The 22,104-nt window shown below is 41.0% G+C and overlaps 1 protein-coding gene across 1 annotated transcript in view; it reads left to right on the forward strand.

The window, feature by feature from the left end:
* Window positions 1-22,104, forward strand: part of LOC127814148 (calcium-dependent lipid-binding protein) — a 30,864-nt gene that overhangs the window by 7,367 nt on the left and 1,393 nt on the right. Inside the window, exons 5-10 of the mRNA XM_052355432.1 lie at window positions 13,298-13,406; window positions 15,626-15,759; window positions 15,917-16,015; window positions 18,826-18,906; window positions 19,002-19,087; window positions 21,219-21,444. Coding sequence (XP_052211392.1) covers window positions 13,298-13,406; window positions 15,626-15,759; window positions 15,917-16,015; window positions 18,826-18,906; window positions 19,002-19,087; window positions 21,219-21,444 — 735 coding nt within the window. The remainder of the gene's footprint in view (window positions 1-13,297; window positions 13,407-15,625; window positions 15,760-15,916; window positions 16,016-18,825; window positions 18,907-19,001; window positions 19,088-21,218; window positions 21,445-22,104) is intronic.

Genomic DNA, 22,104 nt, shown 5'->3' on the forward strand with positions numbered 1-22,104 from the left:
AGTATTTTGGTAAAGTGAGTTTAGGATGTGTTGTATTGTTCTGGAGTTGTCTAAATGTGATATGGACCGAGGAAAGGAGAATTTAAATCTGGAGGCATTCACTCGACTGAAAGTATAGACTCAGTCAGTCAGCTGGGAGGCAAAGACTGGAAGTGACGGTGAGATTGACCCAGCCGACTGAGAGGTGCAATCTGAACAATATAGCTCACTGGTTCACTTTAATCAATTGAGAGGCTTGGCCCAGTTGATTGTGCATTGCAAAAAAATGAGGAGATTTAGTGAAAAAATCGTCAAAAGTTGCTGATGTGACAGGTCTATTGAGGTAGGGGGGAGTGTTATGATGGAAAAATAGAGTTTAAACAGTGGGTATGGGTCTTCCCCAGGGGGATATGAATGAAATATTATTATATAGGCAAAAGTTTCCCAAAAGGTGCAATAGTGTGACAAAAGTGGCTGAGGTAGTAATGGCTTCTCAACTATATAAGTAAAGAAGGATAAAAATAATAAGAGAAAATGTAGAGACCTTTGGGGGCTGTTCAGTTGTGGAAAACAGCCCCAATTTTCTAGAAAATTACTCAATAGAAGACAGAAAATTGGAAAACTTGTTTTATACAAAAATTTTCCAAACAGAAAGTGGAGATTTGGAAAACAAGGTTTTCCAAAATCAAACTGAACTTTGAAAACTCCTAAAATTAGTTTTCTAAGTTTTCCTTAATCTTTGATATTTGGAAAACATGGTTTTTGAAAAATTTCCCCAAATCATCTCCGTCTCCTTCTCTAACGCAAGTTGCACAAAAGAAATTAAAATACCTCTCATTTTTCTAAACCATATGTTCCAATTTTCTTGGTTGAAAATTAATTTTCTGTATTTCTAGCATTTGGTTGTGTTTTTTTGGATTTTCTATGGAAAATGAAAACTAGAGATTTTGTAGAAAATTGGAGACAAAAAACTGGGAATCATTTTCCACAAGTAAGCAGACCCTTTGGTCTCCCCCAAGGTTTTATGCATATGTAGATATGCAAGGAGGACATGTAAATGCCCTTATTAAATTGAGAGCACTGGATTAAATAAAATCATGGTCAAGATTGCTCCTACATCAAGGATATAAATATTCACCAAAAAGTGGTAAGAGAGCATAACTTAGCTCATTTTGTCTCAACCCAATTGAGAGAGGGAGGGAGTATTCAAGCAATCTCTCACAAAGCTAAGGAATTTTTATTGAAATCTTGTGCATTAACATGACTTGCATGTGAATTTTGTGCTTTGCTCTCATGAAGAGTTTTTTTTTTTCTCTGGTAAGTAGTTCTCATTGATGCTGAACCTGAAAGCAAAAACACAAGAACAAACTCAAAAACTCAAATAAGTTCAATAATCGATGTCAATAATCAAAAGCTAACTTCAAGCACAACCTAGACTACCATATATAGGAAACTTATAACTATAATTCTACTCTAACTAGGATTCCACAATCTGAGTCTAATTAGAATAGTAATGGAACCAAATAACTAAAGGGGTCAAAAGAAATTAGGAAACAAAAGAAAATAGGAAATAAACAAAAGAGATAAAATTAACAATATGTCACAAGCATGCAATTTGTAATAATTAGGGGGAAAATTGTGGTTAATTGATTGTTTAGGTAGGAAGAGTACTTAGGCAGTTAGGCCTAAATTTAAATTTAAACTACTCATGTAATTGTGATCAAGTGGGCCTTAGCGCTACTAGTAGGAGCTAGATTAGTATATAAACTCACTAATACTGCGCTCCCAAGGCATTGAAGATCAATACACAACTCATTTCTCTTGCCTAATTCTTTTCTCTCTCACGTCTATTATCTCTTAATTCTCTCTGTTCTTCCCCCTCAATTTCCTAATTCTCCCCAATTCGAGGAGAAATCAAAGTTTGGCTCTAACATTCTGGTATCATAGCAGGATCCTTGGGCAGTTATCAGCACTAGAATTCGCCAGGGCTGACGGCACATGCATGAAGCAAATGGAGGCACAATTTTAGGCAGTCACCATGGTGGTGACTGATATGCAGATCAGGATGGGAAGTATGGAATCCTCCATGGAAGCAATGGTGGAGAAGAGGATTGAAGGAGCCATGGATCGGTGGCGGGAGGAGAATCGGAAACAACACAACCAACTGAAGGAGTAGATGCAATTGTTCATTAGGATGGTTACCAGCTAACACCAGGTAAGGCTCTCCCCAAAATTCCCTCCTCGGGAGAGATTCGATCTGATCTTACCGGGGCATACTTCGGCCCCACAAACAGAGGACGCCTATGAATTTGAGGCAGATCCAGTGGTGGTAGGGTAAAACACCATGGAGAGGAGACTAGGAACTCAGGCTGCTCCCCATCAGCCTAGATTTCCATTTCCTAAGTTGGAGATCCCTATGTTTGATGGAGTGAATCCGAGGTGGTGGGTGTGTAGGTGCGAAAGGATGTTTAATTTCTATGGTGTGCCAGAACAGCAGCGAGTGGCCCTCGTGGCTGCATACTTGAACGACGCGGGGGATGCATGGTTTCAAGGATGGATAAGATCTAAAGAGGGTTGTCGGTGGGCGGAGTTTGTGGAGGATTTATGTGGAAGGTTCGGTGACAGAAATATGATGGATGTGGTAGAGGAGTTTAACAACCTCCGTCAAGAGGGGATGGTGCAATCGTACCAATTGGAGTTTGAAGAACTCAGATCCCTTATGTTGATCCTGAACCCACACTTGACCGAGGGGTACTTTGTCTCTAGTTTTGTGAGTGGACTAAAGTGAGGAATTGAGGCCCACTGTAAAAATGCAGCAGCCTAGAACGATAAAGTAGGTCGCAGAGTGTGTAAGGCTGCATGAGCTGATGATGGAGGCGTTAATGAGGAAGCAAAGGGGACAAATGAGGGCCATGAATTATGGAATGATCCAGATGGGGAGCAAAGGGATAGGGAGAGAAGGGGCAGAATGAATCAAGGGAGCATAGGAGGGGGTCAATCCTCTGCCTTAGTCCCTGTGCCCATAAACAACGAGAAACTCGTTGAGCAGAGGAGGAAGGCGGGGCTATGCTTCCATTGTGGCGATCGGTATGGCCCTGGACATCAGTGTAGGAGGCAGCTTCTGTTGATAGAAGGAGACTAGGAGATGGAGGAAAATGATGATGGAGAGCTTCCCCAAGGTGATGAAGAAGGGGAAGAGAATGTAGAGATATCACTCCATGCCCTCAGAGGTCTTGCTAACAACAAGATCATATGGGTGGAGGGAAAGGTAAAGGATCACCGACTAATGGTCTTGATTGACAGTGGAAGCACACATAGCTTCCTCGATGAAGGGACAACCAAGAGATTGAGGTGTGAGTTGATAGGGACTCATCTGCTGTCTCTGACTTTTGCAAACGACAACAAGGTGATGTGCCGGTCTGCATGTGAAGGGTTTTATTGGGAAATGCATGGAGAGCCTTTTGAAGCTGACTTGAGGTTGTTGAAGTTAGGGGGTTGTGACATAGTCCTTGATGTGGACTGGATGAAGGGTGTTTAGCCCTATTAGTTTTGACTTTAATAAAATGGAAGTCACGTTCGAGAAAAATGGGAGAAGGATGACTCTTATTGGTAGCCCCAAGATAGGGATCTGTAAGATGATAATCGATACGAAGCTACAGAAGATCCTAAAGTCCAAATGAACTCAAGTGGCCTAGCTATTTTCAATTCATGTAGTGGAGCATGAAGGAGGTGAGGCAAAGTAAGAGGAAGCAGGGGAGACCATCCACCAGCAACCGTGGAAGGTACACGAAATAGACTCCCTTAATAAACTATTGCTTGAGTTTAAGGACCTATTTGAGGAACCCAAATCATTGCCACCCCCATAGACAATTTGATCACTCCATTGTTTTGAAACCCAACACTAAACTCATTAATATTCGAGCTTATTGGTATCCATCTAAACAGAAAGCCAAGATCGAAAATTTGATCAAAGACATGTTGCCAAGGTCAATCATTCGACCAAGTTAAAGCCCCTATGCCTCACCCACACTTCTAGTTAAAAACAAGGACAGGAGTTGGTGTCTTTTCATAGATCATCGCCAACTCAATTCCCATACAGTAAAGAACAAATTCCCTATTCCTATAATAGAAGGCCTACTTGATGAATTGAAACATGCCATGGTATTCACTAAGCTGGACTTGAGATTTAGATTTGAATGAACCCTGATGATATCCCTAAAACAACCTTCACCACTCATCAAGGGCATTATGAATTTTTGGTAATGCCCTTCAGCCTAACAAATGCCTCTGCCACATTTCAGGCCTTAATGAATCACATTTTTGAACCCTACCTCCTCAAATTCGTATTAGTCTTCTTTGATGACATTCTTGTTTTCAGCCCCTCGTTCCAACAACAACACCTAAGTCACCTAAAAATTGCCCTAGAGGTCTTGAGATTCAATCAACTGTTTATTAAGAGGTCTAAGTGTGCTTTTTCCCAGCCAAAGGTGGAATATTTGGGACATGTAATATCCAGTGCAGGAGTGAGCACTGACCCTAAGAAGGTGTTTGCTATGTGGCCTACATCAGTAAAGGCCTTAAAGGGATTCTTGGGCCTAACATGCTATTACAGGAGGTTCGTGAAAGATTATGGGGTGATTAGTAGGCTCGTCACCAGTTTGCTGAAGAAGGAGGGATTCAGATGGGATGAGAAGGCAGAAGAGGCTTTTAAGCAACTCAAAAAAGCGATGAGTGAAATACCTACCTTGGGACTCCCTGATTTCTCCAAATCATTCATTTTGGAGACTGGCGCTAGTAGTATAGGAGTGGGGGCAGTGTTATGATAGGCCCTCGGTTTTCTTGACCTACCAAAGAAGGTCCAAGGGGTAGGGGGCAGGGGTAAGGGGGTAAATTGGATGGCTGGTATAATAGCCAGCCATGTGCGTAAGGGTAGGGAAGGGAAATACAACCCAGCAAGCGCGTGGAACAGAATTTGGTTGGGAAGGAGCGGGGGAAGAATATGTAAGGGGGGGGGGGGGAGAGGAAAGAGGAGGATAGATATCATTCTTGTATTAAGTTTTGGGAGAGTTAAGGGCCTTTCGAACGCCTAGTTCTTCTTGTAATCGGACTGTTGAATTCAGTTTCAGTGAATCATTTTTGGGTTCCCATCATTTTGGTATCAGAGCGTCACCGATCCTAATGGTGAACTGGATCGACCGAGTGGGTGAATTGGAAGGGAGGATGGAAGGTATGCAACAGAGTGTTTAATCGGTGGAGACGAATGTCGTGAACTTGTTGGAGTAGTTCGCATGGATGAGAACGAAGTGGGAAGAGCAAAAACGTGAGCAGAAAAGCAAGGAGAAGATGAGAGGCCAGCCGACGGAATTCTTTCAAGATTTCGAGGCGACCCCGAATGTGGGGATGCGGCGCGCCGAGATAGGAGGTGGCGATGGGAGTTGGCGGCTGGAAATCAGAGGGTGACGTTTGGAGATGCCTCTCTTCAAAGGCGACGATCCGGACGGCTGGATATTCAGAGCCGAACGATATTTTGCTATGACGGGGATGACTGATGAGGAGAAGGTCGATGCAGCTGCTTTGTGTTTGGATGGAGCTGCTTTGTCGTGGTTCCAATGGGAGGAAAAGCGGCGAAGGGTGAGAGGCTGGGAGGACTTCAAACTTTTGTTGAGAAGTTGCTTCCGACCAGCCTAAGAAGGCTCTGTTGAGGAAAGGTTTATAGCCCTTCGGCAGAAGGTAACTGTCATGGAGTACCGCCAATGCTTCGAGACATTGGCATCCCCCCTTGAAAACTTGCCGGAAGCCATGCTGGAAGGGCATTTCATAAATGGGTTAAAACCTGAAATCAAGGCTGAGTTGAGGGTGTTGAGGCCAAGGGGTTTGGGGTAGATGATGGACTTAGCCCAACGGATAGAGGAGCGGAATCAAGTGGTTCGGAGAGGGGCGGTTGGAGAAGGTTCAAATAAGGGATCGGCCGGGCCAAACCCAATCTCAATTCTCCAGCGAGGGGAAATTCTGCCACCCTCACAACAGCCCCCAAAACTGACAATGGTCCATCCTCCTAACCCACATCGGCCACAAACCTATGGGCGAGGGGATAATCACCCTTTAAGCGGCTTAGTGAGGCGGAGTGGAAGGCAAAAAGAGATAAGGGCCTATGTTTTCGTTGTGATGAGAAGTATACTATAGGCTACAAGTGCAAAAACAAAGAGCTGCAAGTAATGATGATATATGATGAAGAGGTAGAAGAGGTGGAAGGGGAAGAAAGGTTGGAAGAGTTAGTAGGAGAGCCGGGGCAGGATGGGGAGGTAATTGAGCTCTCTATGAATTCTGTGGTTGGTTTGACTACACCACAAACTATGAAGCTCAAAGGGGACATCAAGGGGCAGCCGTGGTGGTGTTCATAGATGGTGGGGCAACTCATAACTTCATAGCAACCGAGCTGGTGTGACATTTGGAGTTACCAAGGGAGGAGATAGCTGGTTATGGGGTAATTATGGGGACTGGAATAGCAGTGTAAGGGGCTGGAATTTGCAAGGGAGTGAAGCTTAATCTCCAAAATCTGCAAATCATAGAGGATTTTTTACCTCTGGACTTGGGAAGTTCGGATGTGATTTTAGGGATGAAGTGGCTAGCGGCTGTTGGAAAAATGAATGTGGATTGGAAGGCTCTCACAATGAAATTTCAGGTAGGAGGCATAACAGTAACCTTACAAGGGGACCCTAGCTTGAGTAAGACCTTGGTATCCTTGAAGGCGATGGTGAAGGCCTTTAGGGAAAGTGGGGAAAGAATGCTGTTAGAGTTGGGAACCATGGCAGCAGAGATCAAAGAAGCTCAAGAGGCAGTTCCAGAGGTGCTGGGGGGGGGGGGGGGGTGTTGGCTGAGTTTGAGAGGGTTTTTTAGACACTGGAGGGGTTGCCACCTTGCAGGAGGAAGGATCACATCATCAACCTGGTTCTGGGAACCACACCAGTGAATGTAAGGCCCTACTGATACTCCTATTTGCAAAAAAATGAAATTGAGAAGCTGGCGGTTGGAATTATACAGCCTAGTTCCAGCCCATTCTTGAGTTCGGTTTTATTGGTTAAAAAAAGGGATAGAGGGTGGCGATTTTGTGTGGACTATAGGGCCTTGAACAAGGTCACTATATCGGATAAATTTCCTATACCTGTGATAGAGGAGTTACTTGATGAGTTGCATGGTGCCAAGGTCTTCTCCAAGCTCGATTTAAAATCTGGTTACCATCAGATTAGAGTTAAGTCGGAAGATGTTCTCAAGACAGCTTTTCAGACTCATGAAGGGCATTACGAGTTCCTAGTAATGCCATTCGGGCTGACGAATGCGCCATCCACCTTCCAATCTTTGATGAATGATGTTTTTAGAGATTATTTACGACGTTTTGTGTTGGTGTTCTTTGATGACATATTGGTGTATAGCAGGGATTTCGAACAGCACGCACATCATCTATGTTGTGTCTTAAAGGTACTAGCGGACAACCAGCTCTTTGCCAATAGGAAGAAATGCGTTTTTGGATAGTTGGAAATCGAATATTTAGGCCACATGATATCTCATCTCGGGGTTTTAGCTGATCAAAGTAAGATACAAGCCATGCTAGAGTGGCCTACTCCCACATCGATTAAGGAATTGAGGAGGTTCCTTGGCCTTACGGGGTATTATAGACGATTTGTGCGGGATTATGGCAGGTTAGCAAGGCGGCTAACGGAGAGGTTGAGGAAGAATAACTTCTTTGGGGACAAGGTAGCTGAGCAGGCCTTCCAACAACTTAAGGCTAAAATGGTATCCTTACCCGTTTTAGCCTTACCGAACTTTGGGAAGCCCTTTGTTATTGAGGCTGATACATCGGGACAAGGTATGGGGGCTGTATTAATGCAAGAGCAAAGGCCTATTGCTTATTTCAGTCATGCTTTCAATCAGTTGGGGAGAAAAAAATCTGTTTATGAGAGGGAATTAATGGTCATAGTGTTTGCTGTCCAAAAATGGAGACATTACTTGTTAGGGCAGAAGTTTGTGGTGCGAATAGATCAAAGGAGTCCCAAATACTTAATGGAACAGCGGGTAGTGAATCCGGAATACTTGAGATGGATGGTGAAATTGCTAGGGTTTCAATTTGAGATACAATACCCGCTCGGCTTGGAAAACAAAGCTGTTGATGGGCTGTCTAGGATCTGCCACCCAACACAAATACTGGCCTTAACAGTGCCTAAAGTGGTCCAAATAGATAAGTTAGCCAATGAATTGAAGGCTGATGCAAGACTGCAAAAACTTATTCGGGAGCTTCAGGTTGATTCTAATTCACACCCTAACTTCCAACTAGTGGACAGTTTTCTCCTTTATAAGGGCAGGTTGTACTTACCCAAGGGCTCCACTCTCATTCCATTGTTATTTCATGAGGGGCATGATGGCAGCATAGGGGGACACTCTGGATTCTTAAAAACCTACAAGAGGGCAGCAGCAAATGTTTGTTAGCAGGGGATGAAGAAGGAAATACACAAGTACGTAAGTGATTGCTTAGTTTGCCAACAAAATGAGTGTATGGCTTTAGCCCTAGGGGGACTCTTGCAGCCTCTCCCGATCCCAACCCAAATTTGGGACAATATTGCTATGGACTTCATTGAAGGGTTGCTGAAGTTGGGCAAGATGGATTCCATTTTGGTGGTGGTGGACAGACTTAGTAAGTACGGGCATTTCATTGGGCTTAAACACCCGTTTACAGCTGGGGAGGTGGCTGAAATTTTTATTAAAGAAGTGGTGAGACTTCATGGAATTCCAAGGTTCATTGTATCGGATAGAGACAAAATTTCATGAGCAAATTTTGGGAGGAGATGTTTCGACTACAAGGTACCGAATTCAATAGAAGCATGGCCTATCACCCTCAAACGGATGGGCAAATTGAGGTACTTAACCGAACTTTAGAAACCTACCTTCGCTGTTTTGCTTCCTCAAAACCGAAAGCTTGGTACATATGGCTACCTTGGGCTGAATTATGGTATAACACCTCCTACCACATTGCTGCCAAGGTGACTCCATTTCAAGCAGTGTATGGGCGAGAACCACCACCCTTATTGAGGTTTGAGAAGGGAACCACCCCTGTTTCAATGGTGGAACAACAGCTGGTTGAGAGAGACTTAATTCTTGATGAATTGAACCCAACTGATGAGAGCACAAGCTGTGATGAAGAAGAGGGCAGATTTGAAAAGAAGGGAGGTGATGTACAAGGAGGGGGACTAGGTTTATTTGAAGTTAAGGCCCTATTGACAAAAATTGTTGGCTGCCCGTGCAAATGAAAAGTTGGCTACCCGCTATTATGGTCCATTTCAAATTGAGAAGGAAGTAGGTCCAGTAGCTTATAAGCTGATACTTCCATCTCATTGTCCAATTCATCCGGTATTTCATGTATCACTGCTACGGGAGGCAAGAGGGGCATTAGAAGCTAATGTGGAGCTTCCTCAACAGCTTACTGAAGACCTTGAGATGCTGGTGGAATCGGAGGCAGTGCGACCAAGGTCTGGAAAGAACTTACAAGAGTTTGAAGTGCTCATACAATGAAAGGGGCTACCCCCATTGGAAGCTACTTGGGAACCTTACCACTTAATCCAGCAGTAGTTCCCTTTTTTCCACCTTGAGGACAAGGTGAAAGTTGGGGGGGGGGGGGGGGGGGGGGGAGTAATGATAGGCCCTCGGTTTTCTTGACTTACCAAAGAAGGGGTAGGGGAAATGGGGTAAAGTGGATGGCTGGCATAACAGCTAGCCATGTGCGTAAGGGTAGGGAAGGGAAATTGTTGGGTTGTGTAACAACCCAACAAGCGTGTGTAACAAAATTCGGTTGGGAAGGAGCGGGGGAAGAATATGTAAGGGGGGGGGGGGGGGGAGGAAAGAGGAGGATATATATCATTCTTGTATTGAGTTTTGGGAGAGTTAAGGGCTTCTCGAACGCTTAGTTCTTCTTGTAATCGGACTGTTGAATTTAGTTTCAGTGAATCGTTTTTGGGTTTCCATCATGTTATCCCAAGAGGGAAGGTTGTTGGCTTTATTAGCCAAGCCCTGAGCCCAAGGCATCAGGGACTTAGTGTTGATAAGGAGCTAATAGCAATGCTGATTGCAGTGGATAAACGGCGCCACCACTTGGGGGGGGGGGAATTTGTCATAAAAACAGACCACGAGAGCCTAAAATTCCTCCTGCAGCAGAGGTTACACACCCATCTTCAAAAGAAGGGGATGGCAAGATTGATGGGACTGGATTATGTCATCCAATATCGAAGGGGAAGAGAGAATAAAGCTGCTAATGCCTTATCCAGATGCACTGAAGAGGCTATGGTGACCTCCATTATAGGGACAACTGAAGAGGCTGTGGTGACCTCCATTATAGTGGTTGTCCCTGATTGGTGCCAAGAGGTCAGTGCTAGCTATGAACATGATGAGTGGACGAAGGGGATTATGGAACAGCTCATTCTTGACCCTATTGCTAGACCGGGGTTCACTATCCATAATGGAGTGTTGAGGTACCAAGGGAGATTAGTCATTGGAGATAGTGAGGCCTTAAAAAGGCAGATTTTGGACACTCTACATGGATTCCCACTTGGGGGCCATTCTGGAATATAGAATACTTCCCAGAGGGTCAAGCAACCACTCCATTGGCCTCGGTTAAAAAAATGGGTAGTGGAGTATGTGCTGTAGTGTGATATTTGTAAGAGGTGCAAAACAAAGACAGTTGCAACCTTGGGCTACTGCAACTACTCCTTGTACCTACGCAAGCGTGGTCTAACATCTCTATGGACTTTCTGAAAGGGCTTCCAAAGTTCGAGGGGGAGGATTGCATTTTGGTTGTGGTGGATAGACTCACTAAATTCTCTCATTTTATCGGAATGACCCACCCTTTCACTGCTCCGGAGGTAGCACGACTTTTCCTAGACAGGGTGGTGCAATTGCATGGAGTACCCTAATCCATTGTATTTGATAGAGACAAGGTGTTCACCAGTCTCTTTTGGAAGGAATTGTTCAAGCAGCTGGGAGCCAAGTTGCACATGTCCTCAGCCTATCACCCAGAGTCCAATGGACAAACTGAACAAGTGAACCAATGCTTGGAGACCTACTTGAGATGCTTAAGCTTCCTACAGCCTAAGGAATGACACAAATGGTTATCATTGGCTTAGTGGTGGTATAATACCTGCCATCATAGTTCTATCCGGATGACTCCCTTTGAGGCTTTATATGGGTACAAACCTCCCCTACTCCCTACTATATCAGGAGAAACCACAATAGCTATGGTGGGCTCCTATCAACAGTAGAGACAACAAGTGCTTCAAGTTCTATAGGAGGAATTAGCTAATACCCATAATAGGACCGAGCAATTTGCAGACAGGAAGCAGAGTGACAGAGAATTCACAGAAGGAGATGAAGTTTACCTGAGACTCAGACAATCTCACTTAAAGGCTTGAGCACTAGGGCAACACTCCAAGCTCAGTCCAAGGTATTATGAGCCCTATCCCATTGTAGTTAGGATTGGAAAGGTGGCTTACAAGCTTCAGCTACCCCCAAACTCTTAGATCCAACCGGTATTTCATGTGTCCTTATTAAAGAAGTCAGTAGGAGCCAACTCAGTAAGCACAACCCTGCCTCCCTTATTGCCACACCTTACTGAGGCTGTTGAACCCATGGCCGCCCTTGATAAAAGGATCTTATACCAACAGGGTACCCCCTTAACACAGGTCTTGGTGAGATAGTCTAATCTACACCTAGAAAACAACACTTGGGAGTACCTCCCTGACTAGTGTTCGAAAATGCGGCCTAGGTAGCCACTGGTTGCCGTGACTAAGGGCTGCTAGGCACCCCTAGGCGTCGGGCCCGATTAATCGGGCCACGGCGGTTCCTAGGCGGCCCAAGCTGCCTAGGTTGTGCGCAGCTAGGGCCAACCTATTTCCCTTTTCCCTCTCTGGTCGTTTGTCGTGGGTCATTTCTGTCTCTCTCTCTCTCTCGTCGCCACCGCCGATCTTGTTTCTTGGTCGTTCGCTGCCACCATTGATCTTGTCTTTGGGTCGTTCTCTCTCGTCGTCGCCGATCTCATCTCTTGGCTGTTCTTTCTCGTCATCGCCGATCTCATCTATTGGCTGTCCTCTCTCGTCGCTGATCTCGTCTTCCTCCGGTGTGTATCCATCTTCCTCCGCCTCCTATAAAAAAGTAAAAAACATTGCTCTTTGCTGCAGCAAGCAGCAAGTTGCTGTTACTTGTTGCAGCGAGCAACAAGCAACAATGTTCCCTAGCGAGCGACAAGCAGCTTTTTTCCTAGGCCTCGCCTAGGCCCCCTAGGCGCTAGGCCCCAGCTTGGCGCTTGACTAGCGTCTAGTGCGTTTTAGAACATTGTTCCATGCTTAAATAGTTCCCAAAGATAGCAGGACTACTTTAACCTTCTTGAGGACAAGAAGGTGCTAGGGGGGGGGGGGGGGGAATTGTCACGGGCATGCAATTTGTAATAATTGGGGGGGAAATTGTGATTGATTGATTGTTTAGGCAAGAAGAGTAGTTAGGTAGTTAGGCCTGAATTTAAATGTGGGCCTTGGCGCCACTAGTAGGAGTTGGTTCAGTATATAAACTCACTGATACCGCACTCCCAAGGCATCGAAGATCAACACACAACTCATTTCTCCTGCCTAATTATTTTCTTTCTCTCTCGCGTCTATTTTGTCTCAATTCTCTCTGTTCTTCCCCCTCAATTTCCTAATTCTCCCCAATTCGAGGAGAATTCACCCCTGTCAGAGTTTGGCTCTGACACAATATTAATGCCTAAAATCCATAACCTCCATATATATCTCTATGCCCATTTCCTTCTCTACTGACATGACCATTTAAATCATCTTATGTAATGATCTCTTTGCACTACATATTAGTGTACAAAACCTTCTAAATCTTCCCAAAATTTTGCCTTTATCTCCTCTCCTCACCCAACTTGTGGTGCATATGTATTAGCAATATTGTTATGTTCCTTTGATTGATTTTGTAAAAGTTTAAATGTTGGAGTCTTTGACTCTCAACCCATGATGTCCCTTAACCCACCATTTATAGGAATTCTAAAACTACCAGTTTTGATGAGGTTCTTACACTCAAATTTCACATGGACATCATGCAATGCATAAATAAAATCATCAAAATGAATCCAATACCCTCTTTAGGTGTCAAAATGACATTGATGCATATAGTATACTTTTAAATCATCACCATGCATATATAAAAATGGTTGGGGTATCAGATAATGTCTCTGATGCCTTTCTTTTTATTATGTCCTAATTTTGTTGGTTGCATTCATTCTCAGGCCGCAACCATGGTAATAAAAGAATCTGTTGAACCACTATTGGAAGAATATCGACCTCCTGGAATTACTTCATTGAAGTTCAGCAAATTGTCTCTTGGAAATGTAGCACCTAAATTGAAGGTAAGACCTGCAGGAGATCTTAATTTTGCACTTGCTATTGCTTTAATGTCGATCAGCTGTTCTGCTTATATATCTTTATGTCAATCTTTTCCTTATTCTTAGTTCTTCAAATTTTGAGGGTCAAATGCATTTGACATAATAGTCATATGCAGCTTTGTAAGAGGAATCATCGGTTTGAAACTGCCAGTTTTTAGTTCCCTGGGATTCCAAGAGATCATGTCTTGTTGGTAGGCCATGTTTTTGACTTTTTTTTGCATGAATTTCTATTCAATGGGGAAGAAAATCTAGCCCTCCAAAAGGGTGTCCCTAGTGCACAATGCTCTGCATTTGGCAGGGGATACACAGCCTTCCACATTTTTGTTATTGTTTTTTTTAGGCTGTTTCCACAACTTGAACCCATGGCCTATCGGTCGCAAAGGAGTAGCTTTACCATTGCTACCAAGGCTTGCCCTTAGGAAATCTCCCGCTCTAAGTTAGTGTAATTGAAGGTGGAGTGACAATACTTAGACATACTAATTAAAATATCATATAGTATAAGTCAAGTTGAAACTCATTATTTTTATAATTTAGATTCTATAATCATCTATGATAAAACATAGACCGTATCTCTATTTTTGTTTGTTTTTCGATTTCAATTTCTGTATCTTTTGAAAATTATGGTGTTGTGCTATATGTCTGTTGCTTGTTGACGCCCATGTTTCTTGGCTTGTATCAACTTATTAGGATTTTCATGTTTGCAGCATACTCATCTCCACCATAGTTCACAAAAAAATATTTTATCCAAAACGGGAAAAAAGAAAAGTTTGACAAATAATTTATTGTTGCTTGATCTCAATGATACTAAGTACAATATCAAGTTTCTTTGTTTTGGATTTATTCTTAAATAAGCAGGTAATAGATTGCATTTTTCTTCTTGTTGCATTGAAATTTCACGTAGGATGAGGGCTTGTATAGTATGCCCTACAATTAACTATGGGACTTAGGGCTGTAAAGTTAAGGGTTTATGAATAACGAGACAATAGTTGGGATTTAAGAAAGAATTTAAACTTGAATAGACTGATACTTAAGATGCTTTATGGTCAGATGAAAAGCTTAGTTTGCTTGGAAACATTAAGGAGTGCTTTACCGTGGGTTGCTGGCCTACCATTATTGGGAAACTGAGGATTAGGTTTAAGACTTAAAAGATCAAGATGCTAGGGTTTAAAGATGAATTTATACAAGACAGTTTGATTGTGGATGCTGCACACTTCTAATTTTATTGTGGATGCTAGAAACCCTATCACCATCTGCAAGGCTTTTACGAGCCTTGTCTAGAACAACTCAGTGGAGTCTTGCAATTGAGAGGCATCAAAATATATAGATTAAACTTTGTTATTTAACTTGTCTATTTCCAACAGTAAAACTAACTTGAACTCGAAAGATTACAGGGGCAGTAAACCCTAGATTGAACTTATAACCAATTAATTGAGAATTTTTGACAGAAAGTAACCAAAAAATTGCTAAAATCTTCTTTCCATAAAATTTTAATATGCCTCATACTAGATTTTTGGTATCTTCCAAGTATGCGACACCAATTGTGAAACCCATTGCCAATTGGTTGATTGGTGTAAGCTACAAGGTTGGCTCTTTTATTCCCTCTTCGATGCATTGCTGTAAAAAGTTGATCTATGGCAGTTTAGTTCTTGGATTAACCTGCATACAGAGTTTCCCCCCTTACTTTAAAAAGTTAAGGAGTTCAAAGTCCTAGGTCATCAGGTTTCGAAAAAGATTTAAGTTGTTAGGGAAGGTGCTAACTATGTATGTCACGGTTTCTAACAACCCCCTCAAATGCAGCTATGTACATGTGTCTAACATTTTTTTATTTTTGGCTAAGTGTGGTCTGACTTAACTAAAGGTGCCAATACACAGAACAATGGTGCATGACCAGATGAATAATGGAAACAAATTCACACAAGAAGACAAACCTAGGGTTTCCTAGTACTAGATTTCTGATACCATGTTATGTTATGACTTGTTATAGGAAAATGTTAAGCTATTAGGAAATGTGCCCAACAATGTGTATCAAGCTTTCTGATGCAAGGAAACTTCATGAACAGGCCAAGAAGCATTAACCCTCAGAGCTGCTATACTCCAATGTGATACCATGCTTTTGGGCTTTTCTGTAAAGCCTTGCACATTTTCTCTATAGATTTAATAAGTTCATATTACTTGAAATTGCAGGGATCCGTGTTCAAAGCCTTAAGAAAGGTCAAATTACTATGGATATTGACTTCCGCTGGGGTGGTGATCCAAGCATTATTTTAGGTGTTGAAGCTGCAATGGTTGCTTCAATACCCATTCAGGTTGGCAGATTAAATTTTCTGTAGTTTTATTTTAGATAATCTGTTCTCTCTTGTTATTTAATCAATGCTGTGGTATACCTTTTTTATTTGTTTGGTTATGAAAAATGGAGAGATTGATTAAATGTTGTTGATGAGCTATTTGTTTTTCCTTTTGCAGTTGAAGGATCTTCAAGTGTTTACTGTTGTTCGTGTAATATTCCAACTTGCTGAAGAGATTCCTTGCATATCTGCTGTTGTTGTTGCTCTGCTTTCTGAGGTATGCCTCTAGGCTATATGGATGCCTAGTCTTCATGCTTTTTGTCTGTTATAGTTACATTCTCTTGTCAGGGGAGGTTCAGGTGCCCATGCTTAGTGACTCTGAATATCATAGTTTCTAGTAAGGGGCTAAATGAAGTGTCTATTATCTACTATAGTATCAGGGTAGGGAGAGTGTTATGCATCTACATTCACATTTCTTTAGGTATCTCTCAATTAACTTTTAACTGGGATGAGAATACGGGAGTGATGCACAAAACTGAAAGCTCTGAAGGTTTTCCTTATTTCATTTCTTATATTTAAAAAGATAATGCACATATAAAGCTCTGAGAATATGGTCTCAGACTGATACACAGTGAGAAAGAAGAATAAAAAATGAGGGAATGAGAAAGAAGACACAGAGAGAATTCAGAGAAAGAGGGGAAGGTAACCATAAATTCTTATTCAATTTTCCCAAATGGTTACAACTGATCAGATCTATATATCCGCTTACAAATTGGCAACTGCCATTCCCGCCCCTGCTGTATTAAGAAGGCAACTGACTAACCAAAAAACTAATTTCCTAACTGTAGCCACAGAAACTCTTGACAAGTGTCTCCTAGAATCACCGGCCACTTGTCACAACATTAATCAGTCCCATTCAGCCCTAGCCAGCTCCAATTCAGCTTCCTAAACAGTCATACATCACAGACCAGATCAAAATTGGTGATAAAAGTTAAACTAGATTTTCATAATGTCACAACAACTAATGATGCTTTTGAGTTGCATATGATAATTACAAGTTTACAGTCAGTGGTGGAGATTTTATATATTAGAACAGTTAATTTTCAGAAGACATACAAACGATTGCATGATGTACACAACATCATATCAGGCCTTTATCCCTCTGTGTGGGGTTGGCTACCTAAATTCTAGCTCGCTAGTCATTTCTTTCAATGACCTTATTTTTTTGTAAGATTCTTATAACTCATTATATCTAAAGTGTTTTCCACCAATTTTTTCTTAGTCTATCCATACATTTTTTGTTATATACTTGTTCCATTCCATCCACTCTCCTCGTTGGAGCTTGTATTGGTCTTATTTTCACATGACCAAACTATCTTATATCATGTCTCATACATCTTATCTTTAATAAGAGCCATTTTGGCTTTATTATGAGTAACCTTATTTCTAATTTTATCTTTTCTTATTTTGTTGTACATCCAACCTAACATCCTCATCTTAGTTATGCTTATATTTTGCACATGTTGGTGCTTTATTGTCAAACATTCTATTCCATATAACAAAAGACAAGTAGAACTATGGAAGAACTTGAAGTCAAAATTGTTTTTGAAGAAAATTAGAGAAAAGAAAGCTTGTGTATCTTACTTTCTTGTATATTCTATTACATTTTGAATTATATTCAAAGTTGACTTCATTAGGGAATAGAAGGAGTTTGTAGCAAAAAGGGTAGAGGAAAACCAAAGAAAACTTGGTGGAAAGCTGTTAGCCATGCCATAGGATACAATGGTCTTATAAGGATATGACCATGAATAGGGGTCATAGTTGTTAAAGGCTCAAGGCGAATTGAGGTGCAAGAGTGCTTGGAGCCTAGGCGCAAGGCACACAGTGCAAGCTCGAGCCTTTTGGATGTGATGTGCACATTTAAAAAATCTGTATGAAAATACTTATACACCATTATTTTCAATATATGCCTATAAGGAGGTAAATGCAAACCTATAAAATCATCAATAACAAATAACTGACACTGTTTAACTAAATAATGGGGGTGTTTTTATTGTTTTCTCAAATTTCTGTTTTTTTTGGGTTATTATTGGTTAGATTTTAACAAGCCAACCAAAAAGCAAAAAAGAGATTACATAGGAGCAAAAGGTGTGTGCCTTGCTCCTCAGTATCAGGTGCACCTTACCACCTATGTGTGCACCTCATAGAGTAAGTTGCCTTCAGCTGAGACTTGAGCCTAGGTGGGTGTAGGCTTGCCTCAGGCGCACCTTTGACAACTATTTTAGGGATGATGAGAGAGCTGGGATTAAGGCTTTCTGATGATGATGATGACAATGAGAGAAATGAGAGTGTAAGTGAAATGACCACATAATGGCATAAACAATGTACATACACATCAATCAAAATGTGCCCCTGCTCTCTGTATTAACTGTCTGCCCAAATTAAGAAATCAATTAATAAGCAAGGAGGCATGGTGGTTCAAAGCTGAAGCTCTTGTTAGCGCCTCCAACAATCAGAAGCCCTCATCAGCAGTTAGTAGTGTCTCCATCTTGGGCCAAGAGAATCATTGGCAACATGAGAAGCTGGCCATGGGATTGCTGCTGTGACAAGATTCCCAAAAGGTTTTGAAGGATTTAGTCTTGGTCATGGGAAGTGTCGGACAAATTCTGAATTGGGAGCTTTATCTTTGAAACAAATTTTGAAATTGTTGAAATGTGCTGGAAGCCTGGAGCAGTCTGGTAACTTGACCTGTATGGAATTTAAAGATTATCCGTATTTTTCCTGCCAAAAAAATACATGGCAGACCATACCTACCAACCAGTTCTATATGGAATTTAACAACCATGCTTTGAAGTTGGTTTTCATGTTTTAGATTCTCAATATTTTTAAACCAATGAAGTAGATTCCATTTTGAAACAAATAGTTAGTGAATGCAGTTGGCTAGGAGAGTATGCTATGGATTATGATGATTCACAATTCAGTAAATTACACTTTTTCTTTTTGAAAATGATTAATGCTTATTTGTGTTCCGTGTTTTAGTTTTATCATTTGCAATAAATATTAGTGATGCTATGTGCGTTAATGCAGCCAAAGCCTAGAATTGACTATACATTGAAGGCAGTTGGTGGAAGTTTAACCGCCATCCCTGGAATTTCAGACATGATTGATGTATGTTTGATTATGATACCGAATCTTCTACTACCACTGTTTCCTTAGAGGTTGTTATTGTTATGTAAACTCATTTGCTTGTTGTCATTTGGTAGGATACTGTGGAATCAATTGTAACAGATATGCTTCAATGGCCTCATAGGATTGTTGTTCCTATTGGTGGTATACCTGTGGATACAAGGTACTCATGTCTTTTATTTTACATTTAAATTTTTTTTTTTCTCCTTAAACCTGTATTCATGAGAGTTCCTGAGCTCTCTCTCTCTCTCTCTCTCATGCAGGGCCAGGGGGAGGGCTTTAGATGAGTCAATTATTATACAAACATAGATACTTGGTGGATTTGTCAGATTGATAATAACTAAAGTATATAATATGCTAAATTATATTTTCCTATGGATATTTTGGCAATATATTCAATAATTTTAGAACATAGAGCTGTGTCATGGGCCAACACTTGCCAACCAACCTAGAAGTTTAAACTGTCAGGTGGTATTGCTTACCCATTTAAATGGGCCATGATCTTTATTCTTTGATGTGGGACTGTGACACACTCTTCCACACAAATTATGTTCACCTTCTGAGCAGGTCAGACCTCCCAACCTACTCCCTGTTATAGTGCGTGACATGGAATTGAATTAAAATTGGGCTGCTCCGTTGCAGTTTCACTAGTTGGGCTCTTCCCACTAACGCAAATGTTTAAGCTGTTAGGTGGTGTGGCCCAAGATCTCTCCTTTCTTCTTGACTGCCTTTGGGTGAAAGAACTGGGAAAAAAGGAATCCTAAAATAGTCATTGTTAATCATTGCCTATCCCTTCACTATTGCTTTCTAGACATCTAAAGACTGCCTTCTTTAGCAATGAACATTCAGGTGTGGTAAGCTTATGAAACCTTTGGCTTCTTGATAATATTTAGTTTATTAGGCCTTTGTTATTACATATCAGCACACTAAGGTGCTTATCAATGAAAATAAATAGTTATAATACGATGAACTTTTGATCAGATTTAACATAATTAATTATGAAAACAGTGAGATTACCCCTGGATGATGGCTTTTTGATCAGGAAATTTGTTGTGATCCCAATGGCAGTGAACATTTATCCACTGGCATAAGGTCTTTTTACCATATATAGAAGGCTGAGAGAACCATTGATTATGCTAGTAGGCTACTTGCTCATCTGCCATATAATCTTTTGGCTTTGATATTGCCACCTCAGCTGCTATAAATATTTTTGAACATTGACATCCAAGAATGTTCCATAGCAAGCCTCTACTAACATAATGGTTCTCTGATTAGGAAAAAATGTCTTTCCTGTACAAATTCCTGCAGATATCCCCCAAGCAAAAACTTACAAAGAAATAAAACTAAATTAACAACAACTAATTGACAATCAACATGACTTAAGGACTCTTTTCTATGTCTCTGCCTTTTCTCCAGTGGCCAGGAAAAGCTTATTGTACGTTGGAGGACCAATAACCTTTGTTTTCTCTCTAAAAGTCCAGCATATTTATTTGTCCATTCCATATAGCACTAGGCCTGTTATGGTACTTGTTTTCTGGTAATCATTCAATTATCTTGATTTTATGATATGCAAAATCTTTGAAAATCTATAAACTCTCCGGTTATTCAACAGGCCTGATAGGCTTGATACTACCATAAGTCAGGGCTTTCTTGATTTGGCTAGATGTTAGCACATTAGGTAGGCTTCATTGATCTTGCTGTTTTAGGTTGCTTTGGGCCTCATCACTTGTTTGTTCTGAAAGATATAGTTCAATGGTTGGGAGGAAATGTTGCTGAAGGTAATCATTTGAAGGGAGTCCAGTTACTTTAATCTGGAGTACTTTCTCGTTTGATCTGCCATATATAGATGTTGGAATCAGTTTGAAAGTATCTCAGGAAAATACATGTAGGATATATGAACCTGCAAATATGCTAATTCAAGAAGTTGAATACAACTTCATTATTACTGTTCCATCTTTTTTTTCCCCCTCCTGCTTATATATATATATATATATATTTTTTTTTTTTCTTTTCCTTTCATTTGGGGTGGGGAATGTGGTTGTAGGGAGAGGAGTTCTGACTTTCTGTCCTGGTTAGGGAGGGTTCTTCTTCAACTTACACAGGTTGTTATTCCACTTAGTTAATGCTCATGTACACTGAGGAGAGTAAGTATTTGCATTCTTTAACACATATCTTGGTCTATCTTTCTGAGTTTGAGATGTTTATTTAATGACATAAATCTAAATTATACACCCTTGCTCAGTATTTTATATTTCAAGTTAGAGCTAACTGTTCTTTCTGCCCCTATAATACAGTGAACTAGAGCTTAAACCTCAAGGAAAAGTTACAGTAACAGTAGTGAAGGCAAATGATTTGAAGAACATGGAGATGATTGGAAAATCTGATCCTTATGCTGTTGTGTATATTCGGCCATTATTCAAGTTTAAAACGAAGGTTGTTGACAATAACTTGAACCCTGTTTGGAATCAAACATTTGAGCTGCTGGCTGAAGACAAGGAGACACAGTCTATAATTTTTGAGGTGGCTACCTTGGTTCTCATTATATTTACCAGAATGATGCTTTTTCTATTGGTTTTGTACTGTAGCTTAGGTACATACTGAGCCTTCATGATAAGAATTAACAGCTGACAACTTTGAGAGAGAGAGAGAGAGAGAGAGGTTCATATTGTAGGATTCATTTGCACTTAAAAGGATTACAAAAAACCTGTTGTGGTTAAAGCTGGTGTTATACCTCATAGAAAAAAAATGATCAAGGGAACCACGCAGGCCTTCTATATTGGTATTTAGTTTGTGCTCCTCCTTTTCCTCCTAATTGAGCCTTTTCTAACTTGCAGCATATGGTCTGTATTTGAAGTAGCTTTATTCTAAACTTCATATGTAAATTATTCTCATTTGTGCATTACATATTAATCTAGCTTTTTTGTACATATAGTTTATTTTTAGTTTCCCTCTGTTTGCATAAATGAAGATAGTTGTGACAAGTAGTGGGTATAATCAAATATAGAGTAGAGATGGGCAACAGTATAAAGTGTCCTTGCTGCAGTAATTTTTGGAAACAGAAGAAACATGAAACTGTCTTCTATTCAATTTGATCAGTTTTAAGTTTTGTGTGCGTTTGTGTGTCTGTGCTCTTCTTTCACAATTTCAAATCGGTTTAAGTTTTATCTCTGAAACAACAAT

Source organism: Diospyros lotus, chromosome 12 (genome assembly GCF_014633365.1).
Source record: "Diospyros lotus cultivar Yz01 chromosome 12, ASM1463336v1, whole genome shotgun sequence".
NCBI classification, from domain to species: domain Eukaryota; kingdom Viridiplantae; phylum Streptophyta; class Magnoliopsida; order Ericales; family Ebenaceae; genus Diospyros; species Diospyros lotus.